The 12,859-nt window shown below is 45.0% G+C and overlaps 2 protein-coding genes across 3 annotated transcripts; both read right to left on the bottom strand.

The window, feature by feature from the left end:
• Window positions 1-60: 60 nt before the first annotated feature.
• Window positions 61-4,710, bottom strand: zgc:101100 (uncharacterized protein LOC445169 homolog). Its single transcript, XM_037248967.1, has 4 exons — window positions 2,302-4,710; window positions 1,565-1,698; window positions 1,251-1,426; window positions 61-810 (listed from the first exon to the last, which is right to left on the bottom strand). Exons 1-4 carry the CDS (start codon window positions 2,448-2,450, stop codon window positions 328-330), a joined length of 942 nt encoding a protein of 313 aa, XP_037104862.1. The 5' UTR covers window positions 2,451-4,710; the 3' UTR covers window positions 61-327.
• Window positions 4,711-4,820: 110 nt separating this feature from the next.
• Window positions 4,821-12,404, bottom strand: rexo1 (REX1, RNA exonuclease 1 homolog). 2 transcript variants are annotated; one of them, XM_037248932.1, is made up of 16 exons: window positions 12,075-12,404; window positions 10,007-11,727; window positions 9,835-9,933; window positions 9,393-9,603; window positions 9,133-9,254; window positions 8,902-9,039; window positions 8,698-8,833; window positions 8,504-8,629; window positions 8,076-8,216; window positions 7,831-7,944; window positions 7,688-7,761; window positions 7,499-7,609; window positions 7,287-7,402; window positions 7,043-7,181; window positions 6,806-6,926; window positions 4,821-6,616 (listed from the first exon to the last, which is right to left on the bottom strand). In XM_037248932.1, the coding sequence occupies exons 1-16, from the start codon at window positions 12,256-12,258 to the stop codon at window positions 6,528-6,530; spliced, it is 3,642 nt and encodes a 1,213-aa protein (XP_037104827.1). In that variant the 5' UTR covers window positions 12,259-12,404; the 3' UTR covers window positions 4,821-6,527. The 2 variants fall into 2 exon arrangements, with proteins under 2 accessions (XP_037104827.1, XP_037104828.1); XM_037248933.1 differs by having other exon boundaries at window positions 9,133-9,245.
• Window positions 12,405-12,859: the final 455 nt, after the last annotated feature.

Genomic DNA, 12,859 nt, shown 5'->3' with positions numbered 1-12,859 from the left:
CTTTGAATGTGGAAAAATAAATGTTCAAGAGTTCGTTGAAAAAAACAATAGACACTGAGATTTTACATACAAATACTTTTATTTCACATGATTTAGTTTATATTGCAGTGATCCATTAAAGTAAGCAGTCTTAAGTTACCATTGTTATTGCAGCTAAAGAGCAGTGCAATTAGAAACATTGTCAATATATATTTCTCCTACGCAAGCATCGAACCGTATGGTAAAAATGTCAAGAGAAAATACGCAATAGCATGCACACACACACACGCACGCACGCACGCACACAGCCTCCAGAGTGCACACTGGTAGTTGGACCCAAATGGACAGTTACAAGTCAATGTTCGAATATAGCACAGCTTTATTGGAACAAGCAGTCTGAAAGGAGAGGCTGCAGTTTTTAGTCATGGTTGATGGAGGAGCCCCCAGGCCCGAGCTCTGCTGTTGTATAAACGGCCAGAACTCCGGAGGGGCAACAAGCTCTGTGGAAAGCATCCCAAAAAGTGGCCGGCAAGCTTGATGGCCGTAACTCTGGGCTGGGGTGAAAGACAAAAGTGGAGGGGAGGGAAGTCGCATGGGGTACCTGGAGATGAGATGACAGTCTGTCCTGGAGCAAACATGACTTTTTTTATCCAACACGGGAGTGGGAGGCAGACATCGCCCCATTGCGTTGTTTCTTTCAGAAGGTAATGTGTCCGTGTCTTGCCTGTCCCCCTCCTCTCCCAGCTTGCTGTCATGTAATGCCGCCTCTGTACTTTTGTCGACGCACCTTTGGCCTTTGCGATATTTTGCTCTCCTGTTTTTAAACCACACCTGAATGGATGAGACAAAAATACAAACGCTTAAATTCAACACGTATTATACCGTTGGGGGTAAGACATTTAGGTGCTTTACGCTATCAATTCATTATGTCAGCAGGCGTGACATAAAATAGAGCAGCATCACTTTCAACATAGGAGAAGTGGTGAGTGTCGCATGTGTGTGTAACCACACACACACACACACACACACCTATTACGTCTCTGGCATTACTTAAGAGGGTGGGAAATTCCTCCCATTCTAAGTTGGTGTTGTTTACAAAGAACAGCTTTACCAAGTTTCAAGTGGATGGTGCCAATTGTAAATACAAAAATAAATGTTCAATATTATGTATTGTGGAAAAAGCCAGGAGAACTCCAAATGTGGTGCTGTCTGAAGAGAAACCAATCATAGCACAAGTAAACAAATACATGCAGTGTTGTCTGGAAGCTGACCTGAATGCGAGCCTCGGGCAAGTTGATGCAAACCGCCAGCCTCTCTCTCATGCCGACATCAGGGTACTGGCTTTGCTCAAAAGCGTTCTCCAGAGCCCGCAGCTGGGACACCGTGAAGGCCGTGCGGCTGCGGCGCTGCTTCTGCTGGTTCCCATAGCGTGCCTCCAGTATAAGTTCTGGTGCCAGATACAGAAATAACTTCATAAACATCAATGCAGCTGGAGTGTGCATTTTCTAGGTTCATCACGTTAGTATAAAAACAAACCAATGAAACCCACTAAGTCTGTCTGGACAGTTGTTGTCGGGTGACGTACCTGCAAGTCTCTCGGCCACCGACAGGGTGCGCGCCGCGGGGCTGGCCACGGGGTAGACGCTGCTGTACTGTGGCGCCATCTGCTGGTGAAGCTCCAGCAGCATCGCTGCGTTGACGCCATGCAGGGGGAACATGCTGCACACAAATCCCAGAGAGGATTTTTTTTTTTTTTTTTAAGAAATCAAATCAGTTTGATAAGAATTGGGAAAAAAAAAACCTTAAGATTAAGTTCAATATTAGGCAAGGTATAGAAAGAAAAAACCGTCAGGAAGAGGCCCACATTCTGTTTATGGAACATGCTATAACCAATTTAATATGCTATGTATAGAAAAACATGCCTAAATCGTTTTTGATACAGCAAAAAGCTATTAGTATATAGTGTGATATCTGAAAAACAAACAAAAAATGTAAAAAAATGATGTCGTATTTAACTTGATAAAATAAATGACAATTAGAATTAGAATTACAAAATAGTGTGGCACACTTTCATTAAACATTAAAGAAATCATTGCATTACAATTTTAAGTCTGCCATTCGAAATAAAAAGCAGGCAAAAAAAAAGCCACAATTGACACACAGGCCTAACTTTGGGCAGGCCCGCTCCAAGAACTCATGGCAGTGAGTATCGCAACTTAACTTTTGACCAAATGCAATGACATAAATGTTGAGCAAATATGCCAATCAAGTTCTTTTTTAATGATTGAATTTGGAAATTGTGCGTTTGTACAGGTGGTTTACCTGCGATGGTAATCCTGTCTTTCTAGGAGTTCTCGGTGCGGTCCAAGCGTATATCCCCAGTGCAGGAGCTCCCGGTTGGTCTCAGCTGCTTGCGAGCATTGTCGGCCTGCGCTATTTAACAAGCATTTAGCCAGGCTCCCTTCGACCATTAGCCAATAGAAAGAAAGGTATTAGCTGGGATTAGGTGGGATGAGGAGGAGGGTGCGTGGGGTGGCAGCGGGCTCAAGTTTTTCAAACCATTGAACTTGGGAGATTTATGCCAAGGATCCCCCTACAAGCGGGCGTTAAAACAATTAAAACAATGTGGTGGGCTAATCTCTGAGGCAGCCCAGATTAAAATAGCAGCCTTCTCCTCCTCCTCAGTCAGCCCTTTTTTTCCTTCTCCCATCATGGTGCTGCCTTTGACGGACGGCCCCTGCCAAAATCCCCTCTTCTCTTCTCTTCCCAGGGGGGTTTGTTTTGCTAACACACACATATTTCCTCGGGTAAACTGTCACTGTGTGAAGGTAATCCCAACTCAAACCTGTTGAGAACTTCTTCAAAGCAAACTCAATTAGGAAGGTTCCCAGAGAGCTCAGAGTTGCATTATAAACATTGGCGTTTCACTTTATATTCAGAATGAATGTCGTGGTTATCGGTTAGGTTAATATGGCTATTTTGCTATTTTCAAGTGTTGGAAAACTTTGAAAAGTTAAAGGCTTGCATGTTTGCAGTGTGAGTCTGTCAGGCACCCACAGGCCACTTTCTTAGGTATTCAAATATTTCTGTTAACTTCTTCAAGTACATGCAAGCAGCTAATAAGTTATCACAGACAACCGAACCACCTCTGTATCAATATGCAAAAAAAGATTTTGCTGTGTATTTCAGGTTTGTGTTATTAGGGGAAAAAACAATGCAAGTATAAATAATACTAACGACTAAAACAAAATTGTGGAGTGTAAATAGTCGTAAGAAGTAGTAGAAAAATGTTATATTGTACTGTAGACATATATAGGAATGTAAAATAACATAGCCTAATATGTGTGTTTATATATCAAGACTAGATTTGTTTTGTATAAATATTCAACTGTTTTTATTTCTTGAATTCATAGCATGTATAGTAAATAAAGTTTATTTTATTGTTTAGAAAATACCTAGCAAAGCTTAGTAGATTTTTAAAAGTAAAAAAAAAAAAAATGACTAGAGCATGAAGACAAATTCTTGGACTTCACCCACCCACTCTCATCAGCAACAGCTCAGACTTTGAAAATATGTGAAGATGTTTGTGGACTTTTTTCTTAGCCCCCCAACTTGGCCTTTTTGTCTTCCTCCTTTCGCTGTTCCTGGCTGTCAAGCTATATTAGTGTCCGATAGAAATAAGTCATTTAGAAGAGGCTCTGTCGGCCAGCCCTTCAGGCCCACTAAAAGCTCCGGGATTAGGTCCCAGAGGCCTTTGTCTCGGCAGCCCGTAGGATTAAGGGAGATTTAGTGCAAGAGGAAAAAAAAAAAAGTAGTTATTTCATGGCACTTTCATGATGAAACCTGGCCAAAGCTGTGTTGGCTGGGGGGATTAAAAGCACACAAAGAGCGAGCTTGTGTGTGACCCTCCCCATCCCAGAGCCACCAGCACTGACTGGAGTCGTTGCCACCGCCACCCCCCCTAACCCGCCGCCATCGTTTCCCTCTGGGAAGGCCACAGAGGTCTTGGCCGAGTTCACCTCGTCGCCATCGAGTGTCTTCTCAATTCCCTAATGGGCTAGATGCTGCAAGTTCCCACATGAGCAAGTGGGAGCCACAATAAGAGCTAATTAGTCTTTTAGTTTTGGAGCTCTTTTCTTGCCAAGTTCATAAAACTTGCTTTCCCAAGCTTTAATGAGCCGAGGCACGTTCGGGGTGTCCCAAAAGTCACGACACTTCTTTTTCTCCAGTTCGTTTCAGGTAAGAAGTTTTTCTGTCCCCAACTGCAGTTTGACGAGCTTTAGGAACATGACGCCACTTGAATGCAAAGTACGATTTATGTCATGTCAAGATGGCTTGAATCACTATTTTACGTCTATGTAGCATCCTTTAGTAATTTGGTGCAACACATATAATCACCAGAGCATAAGTAGCTTGCATTGAAGACCAAAGGGTGAGAAAATGAGTAGTTAGTGGATTTCAGTGATCCCCCATGCTACCCCGCCCCCCCCGTAGGATGTAAAGCAGTCAAAAGCAGCGATCCTCCTCTTAGGAGATCCGCTTAACACATGCATGGATTACAGTGCATGAAAGACAAAAGGCCAGTCACATCACTGGACAGGTGAAGACATCACAGATGCCTACTTGTGAACGCATATTTCATTCTTCATGAAGAGAAAAACTTTTGTCAATCACAATATATTATTTCAAAAATTTTATTATGATGTAGGTAATAATTTTTATATTAATTGTACAATTCTGAGTCCTTCAATTGAATACGCTTGTCTAATAGTGCGCAGATGGGAATGAGGAGAGAGCATACTCCTTTGTTTTCTTTTTTTTGGGGGGTTGATGTCGCCTGTTTAACAGATGTTTTCAAAAGCAAGGCCCCTTATGTCCTGCCTTTCTTTAATGACTTATCAATAGTGGAAATTTATATTGACACGATCTGTCAAGAGGGGACCTTTGTAGTTGTCAGTGATCTGAATGGAGGGTCCCCTCGGATAGCGACCGGATCAATCGGCGTGTGGGACACAATCGAGGTGGTACAGGAGCAGTTGGGCCCGGAGAGCGAGCTAAAGCGCGCCCCTTCGTGGGGGGAATCGATAAGGCCGGCCGGCCTTTGACCTTAGACGGGAGTGGGAGAGCAGGCGGCGGGTCAGCGGCTAGGATCACGCTGTGAGCTCTGACACTGGCTATGACACAGTCCAGACTTTGATTGACATTGACCAAGTTCACGCACACTGGTTAGATAAATAACCAGAATAGCCAGTCATTCAATTGCGACATTACATCATGGAAAAAGTTGAGTCAAACGATTCTTTGCTCAGACTCACACAGAGATAATTGAGCTCCCCATCCCTCAGCATGGGGTCCATTTCAGATCAGCGTGACCCCCACACCATTCAAAGGTGAGAGAAAAGCGTGCATTAATCGAATTTGATAATGAAGACGATCTCTCTAAGCTGCTTTGTTCCAGAAATCCTCTGCAACAGTCAATACGCACGAGGAAGCCCCCCCCCTCGCTGTCACCGCAACATTGTGTGGCTATTGATCCCAGCTATCTGGCTCTTTTCATACCTGGGCTCTCTGGCCTTGCCGTGGGGAAATACATCCTGACATGCGATGTGAGGAGCTTAATAGGCAAAGGATGGGCCTCTCACTTTAGCCTTTCACTCCCATTTGTCACGTGTTGGTTTACAGCAGCTGCACCTGCTCTGCTGTCCAGAGGTCCTGCACTGTACTCGGTCGGACACAACTGTCACTAACCCCTCCACACAAGAACCAAAAACTTTTTCTACTAATACCCTTTTAATATAAAAGAAAAATGAGCAAAAATACAGAAATACAAAAGAAAATGGCATTGAGCTTATTTACAGCATTGGGTGTGTCTTTACCCACCTAACAACAGGGTATGTACTTCATATAGATTGGATTTAACTGTGCGGGCCGATGATACAAAACTTAGAAATGTCCTGATGTACATGCAGAGCACATGACAGAGATCCCTACTGAAAACTACAGTGATATACTGTCAATATATTAAATAGTTATGAACAAATAATGATAAGGTAAGTCACGCTTTTGTGACAAAAATTAGCCTTACCAACGTTGGGACGTTGGCGCAATGTAGAAAAAGAGCGAGTGCGTTTTCATGGGAGCACGAGAGCGACGCACTTCATGTACAACAGGGAATAAGTGAAGTTAACGCGTGTTAACACCGATGAAGAACTTGCACTTGAGACACGTCAAGCGCTTTTCTCTAGTGCAATGTGGCCTGCCAAAGAAATGACAACAATCCTCCTCCTTCTGTGGACAACACGAGTCTTTTCTCTAAATTGTTTGGCTTTGGACGTTAAAAACGACTCAAACGCTGCACTTTGACTCACAAGTCAGGACTGAATTATCAATGGAGGTAACACTGATAACGAGGGCTCGCTTCTATTGCTTATCTCCGTCATTGGCGAGAAGCCACACGAGGTGCTTCTGGCCTGTTTGTGCTCAAAACTGGGCTTACCCATCCCAACATCTCCAAATGTCCTTCTTAGGTCTGAAAGGGTGGCGTGAGGTCATCTCTTGACTTTTGCGTCCTCCTTCAGCCTCCACATCATCAGTTCCATGCAGGCGGCGGCATCTTCGCTCGAGTCGTGGCCTTCGACTGTAAAACAGGGAAATGAAAGCTGCTGCTGCTGCTGCTGCTTTTAAGGGGCATGGGACAGAACAAATTTGCACTAAAGAAATAAAAATCGAATTTGAAATGTCATTTCTCAAATGTCAAAATGTTTTCCATGTAAAACATAATCATTCTCAAACCAAAACGCCGCTAAGTGTGTGCAATGTCTCTCACCGCTGTCCTGGATGATGCGTTTGAGGTAGTCGGCCATCAGGTTCCTCAAGGCACGTTTGTAGGGTAAACCAAGTCGGTGAGGAAACACGATGGCTGTGTCTACCACTGAACTGTGAATCAGCTGAAATAGTTTTGCCCACAGACGTGTCATCCGTCAATATGTTCATACTTGAATTGACGTTATTTCTTTTTTTTTCATCACAATGCATTTATACAATGCAATTTGATTAAATCTACCTTGAGAGCCAGGAGGTCGCTCTCCAGGCTGTGTCCCAACAAGATGGACTCGGCACTGAACATACTGAGCAGCACAGCCTGAACATCTCTCAAGGTGATGGTGGCACCATCCAAGTCCTCGGCCGTCACGCCGGAAAATCTGCAAACAAACAAAAACACTTCAGAATATAGTTGGTTTTTTTTTTTTGTTGGCAGATCTTCATTTCAGAAGCGGCTAAATTCAGGATTTGGAGCGTCGACAAACCGTGTGTTAAAGTCAACCACTTTGCTCTCAGGTTTGACAAATGTGTCGTAGAGGACTTTTAAGTCGGAGTTTATGACCGTGACTCTCGTCAGCTCCAGGCCTTGCTTTGTGTAACACTGAGGACACAAAACAAGTGAAAAGCTTTCAGTCAGCACTAAGCAATGAGAAAAAACAAATGAAATAATCATTTACATTTATGAGGGGTGGCCTACCATTTCACAATCCAAGGCAAACACTCCTCCATTGCCATCTCCTGGGAGAGCTTTGCTGAACGTGGTCACAAAGCCATCTAATGACTCCTTGCGCCCATCCTGAACGTGTTGCTAAGGAAATAAATGTGCAGCGTGGATATTCAAGGCTCCATTCATTGGCTTTGAAATGCTTCTGAGAGTTGACGATACCTGGGCCATTTGGCAGCCTGGCGAGCCCACGGCCCCGGAGCAGCAGCTGTACATGGTCTCCCAGCCTCCAGCCACTGCCACGACAGGACTGACGTCAAGAAGAATTTGCGCCATTTTGCACAGCCCAACGACAAGCACCTTACCTTTCTGCCTGCGCAAACGTCCCCAGTGAAAAGCGCACTCTTCCCTACGAATACAGTTACCCTTGACGTTGACTTGGTACTCTGCACCGCATCTGCAGCATATCTTGGTGAACGCTACAAACGGGCCAAAGGAGAAAAAGGGTTTTGAGGAAACATTTCCGGAATGTACATTTCTACTCCCCAAATGAACACCTGCATCAAATGAGATCCAATGGCTAGTCTGTGTCTGTCTACTTAATACTTACGGTCCGTGACGGCCTTCTTCTCTGGGAGGTTGTATATAACGGCCTTCCCTGTTGCGTTGGGGTTCAATCGAGGGTATCCGTGCTCCTGCAGCTGTTCCTCTGTCATCAAATATGCCTTCAGCTTCCTGTAAAACGATGCTCCTAAAGTGCGGCAGAGCAAAACGTTGATTCTGAGCCGGTCAAATAAGTGCAACCACAAATATCAGCTTTTGTGTGCAATCTTGGTGCTTCGTTTCGATTGTCCCTTCTCAGTTTCAGCCATAGCTTAACTGCACTTGTCATTTGCATAATAATATGCTATGAAATTTATTTCAAAAGATGACACTTCCCAAAAATCTGGTTGAACTCAAAGGTCTATTGCTCTTAAAGGTACTATGAGATCACTGATTGAGGAAAGGGTTCATGAGAAACAAAGCAAATGGCCTCACCATGGAGCTTCTCCTCGAGCTGTCTACCCATCCTATTGACAGTGAAACTGGTGGTAGCTGCGAGACGACCTCCCAGAACTTCCTGATGAGACTGGGCTTTCCTCGAAGGAGGTAAAGCCACCTCCTCTGTAAAGCAACATAGACAAATAAGTCAGTCCACGTTACATGAGTGTATGACATCGGTGGTGACATACTGATGGCAGGCGAGGAGCGAGAGCTGCTGCTGCTGCTGCTGCTGTTACGGAGCTTCTTCAGCGTGTTGACCGCTAGATTGACATAGATTTTCTTGGTGTTGCTGCGGTCATAGACTAGCTTTTCCTCGTCAAGGCCCTGACAGGACAAAAAAAACATTTGTCGTCAAGGAAAAGCAATTGAGATAGACCCTTCGACATTCCTACCATCTGGAAAGCAACATCCTCCGACGGGCAAAATTTGATACACTCGTCGATGAAATTGTTGAGGTAGCGCTGGCGAATAATGTTGGGGACTTTGGCCCCAAAATCAACGGGGATGATGGGACGCTTCATAGAAGAACTCTGAGGGAACACACACACACACACACAATCCATCTGGTATCAAATAATCCTGATTTTCACCACCTGATTTTACATTCTCGAGATGAACTATACCTTGAGGGTGGGTGTGTGAGCCACTCGTTTTTGTGCAACGGTGGACGTGGTCTTTGACAAGATACCGGCTGTGGTTTGGCTCTTCACGGGCAGGCTACCAGCTGCTTTGGCATCTTGAGAACCTGCACGAAACAAATTGGGACATTTTACAAAGAGACATCATTCAACCTCCTCGTGTTATAGGCAAATACATGGTTAATATTAGTAAGACTCAAATCATGGGTCCTTTTTCACACCCAAAATAAAGACGAATGACATACTTGTGGCCTTGGAGGGTATTGTCAAGGGGTTGGGACGATGTGCGATCCTCTTCTTCTCTCCTGAAGAGCCGCTGCTGGGTGTGCTTTGTGGTTTGACCGAAGCGGCAAGCTGAGCAGCTTGCTGCTGCGCCAACTGCAAGCGCTGATAGCAAACCTCCTGAGCCGTGGGTCTCCTGTGTGGCCGGACCACGTTCTTTGAAGGTCCGTCCGTCTGACAAACAAAAAAAAATAAAAGGAAAACAAGTTGATTCAATAGAAACTCTCAAAAGAAAAAAACATTACCTTCAACATCCTCTTAAGTCATTCTTATTATTATCATTATTATTATATTTTATTTGTTTTATTGGTTAGCTCATCCTCAACCTATCAACCCATCCTAATTTATCGCGATTTATTTTCCTCACAGCACGAACATGTAAAAAAGAGCTGTAGGTCAACTTACATTTGGTTTGGCAGCAAAGTGTGAGACTCTCTTCTTCTGACCAGGGAAGAGAGTGGTTAAAGTGCTCTCAGTGGGGTCCTCCTCGAAATCTCTGGATGGCTGACAGACATAAACACGTGACAACCTCGCGTTTGATCAAAACAGCAAATGTCGCTGGGGTAAGAGCGCTGACCTGCTTGGCTTGCCTTCCCTTGTCTTCCTTCTTGACATCCTTGGATTCGTTGAAGATGCGCAAACACTCTTCCATAGGATCCGAGTCAAAGTCAAAGTCATCTTGGAAAAGCGTCAAGTCGATGGTCGCGTCCGGGTCGGCGGCGCTCCCTTCCGGGGCTCCGTCGTCCTCGTCCTCGGAGAAAGACAGAGTCAGCTCGAAGGCTTTCCTCATAGTGAGTTGTCCCCTCTTCAAAGCGTCGGCAGATTTCCTCACGGGCGGCGCTTCTTCCGACTCGTCGCCGTCCGGTCCCATCGGTTCCGCCTCCTCTGCGCTCTCGTCGCCAAAAAGATCCGCGTGACTCAGAGTTCTTTGTTTGGGGCTTTTTGTGTTTTTAGTGGCGCTGTGTTTCATTTTCTCTTTGCCGATGGCCGAAGTGGCTTTGCTCTTTGCACTGGTGGTAGAGGAGCTGCTTTTGCTCAGATTCCTTCCATCCTTGTCTCTTTTCGTGGCCTGGAGTTGGCCGTTTTTATGTTTCCTTTCCTTCTGCTTGCTTTGCTCTTTGCTCTTGCCGCTTTCCTTTGCGCGGTTTTCCATCTCCTTATCTCGTTTGCTGGAGTTTGTTTTTGAATGAATCTTCTCATCGCTTCTTTTGTGCTCTTTATCAGGAGTCTTAACTTTCACAGTGTCCTTTTTCTCACCGTGACTCTTGTTTTCCTTTTTTGTCTGCTCTTTTTTCTCCGATTTCTTCAGAGACTCTTTGCCCTTATCCTTGCTACTTTTTTTGACAAGCAATGTTTGGTTCATTTTTGCTGTCTCGGATTTCTCGATTCTTATCTTTTTCTTCTCTGGGCCTAACTTTTCCCCCGTCTCCAAGTGCTCCTTATTCCTCTGTGCCGGTGCTTCTAGGGCACCTTTAGCCACCTCTTTCCTCTCCTTGCCCAAATTGTCTCCAACTTTTGTCACGCTGTTGACTTTTTTCTGCTGAAGACTACTCAGCGAAGTCGGTCGGTACTCGGTTCCAGAGCTTTCGGCGTCAGAGTCGGAGATGGTGTACTTGTTTGTGTCGACGCTCTGTCGCGGCGCTTTGCTCACAGACGGGAAAATGGCGTCATCGGACGCGCGGAGCCTTTGTGTCTTTTTGCCCTTGGTGATAATATTGCACACGGCGCCGTCACTCTTACGCTTTGCTGCAATCCCTGCCGAGTAGTTGGAGAGCGGGTCGTATTCCATGTCTGTCGATGGCTTCGAAGTATCCAGGGTGTATTTACAAGTTGAGGAAGATGTCTTGCTGGAGTATCGTGGACTTGGGGGCGGAGAGGGGACTCTCTGGGTGTGTGTCCGAGATGGAGCCTTTTTGACCAAAGCGGGAACATACTCCATGGAGTTGCTATTGCTTCCTCGACTGCCCGAATCCAGAGTGTACTTGCTGCTACCAGGGCTGGGGTTGTACCCTCCTGACGTCATGAGATGATTGTCGGGATCGTAGGCCAAGTGTGTAGCCGCTGTCTGACCTTTAACGCCTTCAGAGGAAGATGCGCTCGTCCTTCCACTGGGATTATATGGTTCGTCCCCAATCTGACACAGTTTCTTCTTCTCCCTCTCCACTTCATTGCGGACCTCCTCGATGGCCTTGTTGACCATCTCCAGAGCACCGGTGAGGTCGCCCGACTGAGGCAAAGTTCCATTCCGATGCTCTTGAGGTCGCACAACTTCAGGTTTGAAGGGGTCATAACCTTGTTCTGCAAGAAGACAATAAAGGCACTCTTAGAACCCAACACACAATGTTTTTTTTTAATTGATACATGTCCCACATCAAAACTGAAATTTGCAAAACATTTCTCATAGCAACTTGTACAAAACATCATAGGTCTCCTGCCAAAGTATTTTCTTTCTCCAAATCTTTACACATGACATATGTGTGTCGGTGAACATGTCAGGGCGTCTTTGTACGTTGTAAAAGAGTTTGGGGAAACTGCTTGTAGTGCTACAGTTCGTTAGCCCTCTTCCAAACGTGTCCTCGAAAGCGAACGGTTGACCAGTAGTATCTTTATCCCCAATTTCGACTAAGTCGTACGATTTAAGTCACCTTTTTGGGCGGCGTGGGTCTTATTAGTTTCGACAGCAGCGCACTCGTAGGTCTGCCGTCTTTGCTGGCTGTGCCTGAAGTGACAGTAGGGTCTGTTGCACCCATTGCCGCTGCCTTTGCCTTCAACGTATTCGGCGTAAAACGGACAGTCAAGCCCACGGAAGAAGCCGGTTGATCTCAGCATTATCCCCAAATCTTCCTCTCATGCCCCCGCCAATGTTCTGGGGCCTTTTCCGTTCATTCGTGGGCGATATAACAAAGCTCGACTGAATGCTCGGACAATAACAACGTCCCTACGACGCCATGTTGGATTGGTGGCAGAAATGAAGTCTCGCGTGATCTCTCGCGTGACGTCATAAATCGTCACGCTCTCGCGGGCTGACGGGAAATACCAAAATCTTGCGGAAGTTTAACCAAGTGTTGCGTAGTTTAGTGTTGCAAGATTATCCGTGTTCTTACGACTTTCCTTCTTTGATCGTTTAATTTTAAAATGTTTCATTTGTAACTTTGTAATTATAAAAGAAACTTTCTATCATGTTAATCGTGTATGTTATAAAATGTTAAAGCATTTATCCAATCAAACGTGTCATGTTTATATTATGACAGAATTTTGCGTGTGTGGACGCATAGGGGTGCAGGGATTTAAAAAGCCAACACTTATTTTAATAACTTTTATTTCACAGGAGGTCCTTTGGTCGTCAATTCTGTAAGACATTGTACAGTACTGAAGTTGCACACATACACTCACATGTACACATGAATCATTGCGTGAACTAAGAATGTCC

The sequence above is a fragment of the Syngnathus acus genome, chromosome 4 (genome assembly GCF_901709675.1).
Source record: "Syngnathus acus chromosome 4, fSynAcu1.2, whole genome shotgun sequence".
NCBI lineage: Eukaryota > Metazoa > Chordata > Actinopteri > Syngnathiformes > Syngnathidae > Syngnathus > Syngnathus acus.
The sequence above is the reverse complement of the archived record's forward strand: the minus strand, read 5'-3'. Positions and strand labels throughout refer to the sequence as shown.

What these genes read in the sequence shown, in the direction of transcription:
- zgc:101100 (XM_037248967.1), bottom strand. Translation starts at nt 2,450, where the DNA reads ATGGTCGAAGGGAGCCTGGCTAAATGCTTGTTAAATAGCGCAGGCCGA. An exon ending in AGACAGGATTACCATCGCAG is followed by an intron (nt 1,699 to 2,301) that starts GTAAACCACCTG and finishes ATTTGTGTGCAG; the next exon opens with CATGTTCCCCCTGCATGGCG. An exon ending in TGCCCGAGGCTCGCATTCAG is followed by an intron (nt 811 to 1,250) that starts GTCAGCTTCCAG and finishes TCATCCATTCAG; the next exon opens with GTGTGGTTTAAAAACAGGAG.
- rexo1 (XM_037248932.1), bottom strand. Translation starts at nt 12,258, where the DNA reads ATGCTGAGATCAACCGGCTTCTTCCGTGGGCTTGACTGTCCGTTTTAC. An exon ending in GACCCACGCCGCCCAAAAAG is followed by an intron (nt 11,728 to 12,074) that starts GTGACTTAAATC and finishes GTCTTCTTGCAG; the next exon opens with AACAAGGTTATGACCCCTTC. An exon ending in AATACCCTCCAAGGCCACAA is followed by an intron (nt 9,255 to 9,392) that starts GTATGTCATTCG and finishes TGTTTCGTGCAG; the next exon opens with GTTCTCAAGATGCCAAAGCA.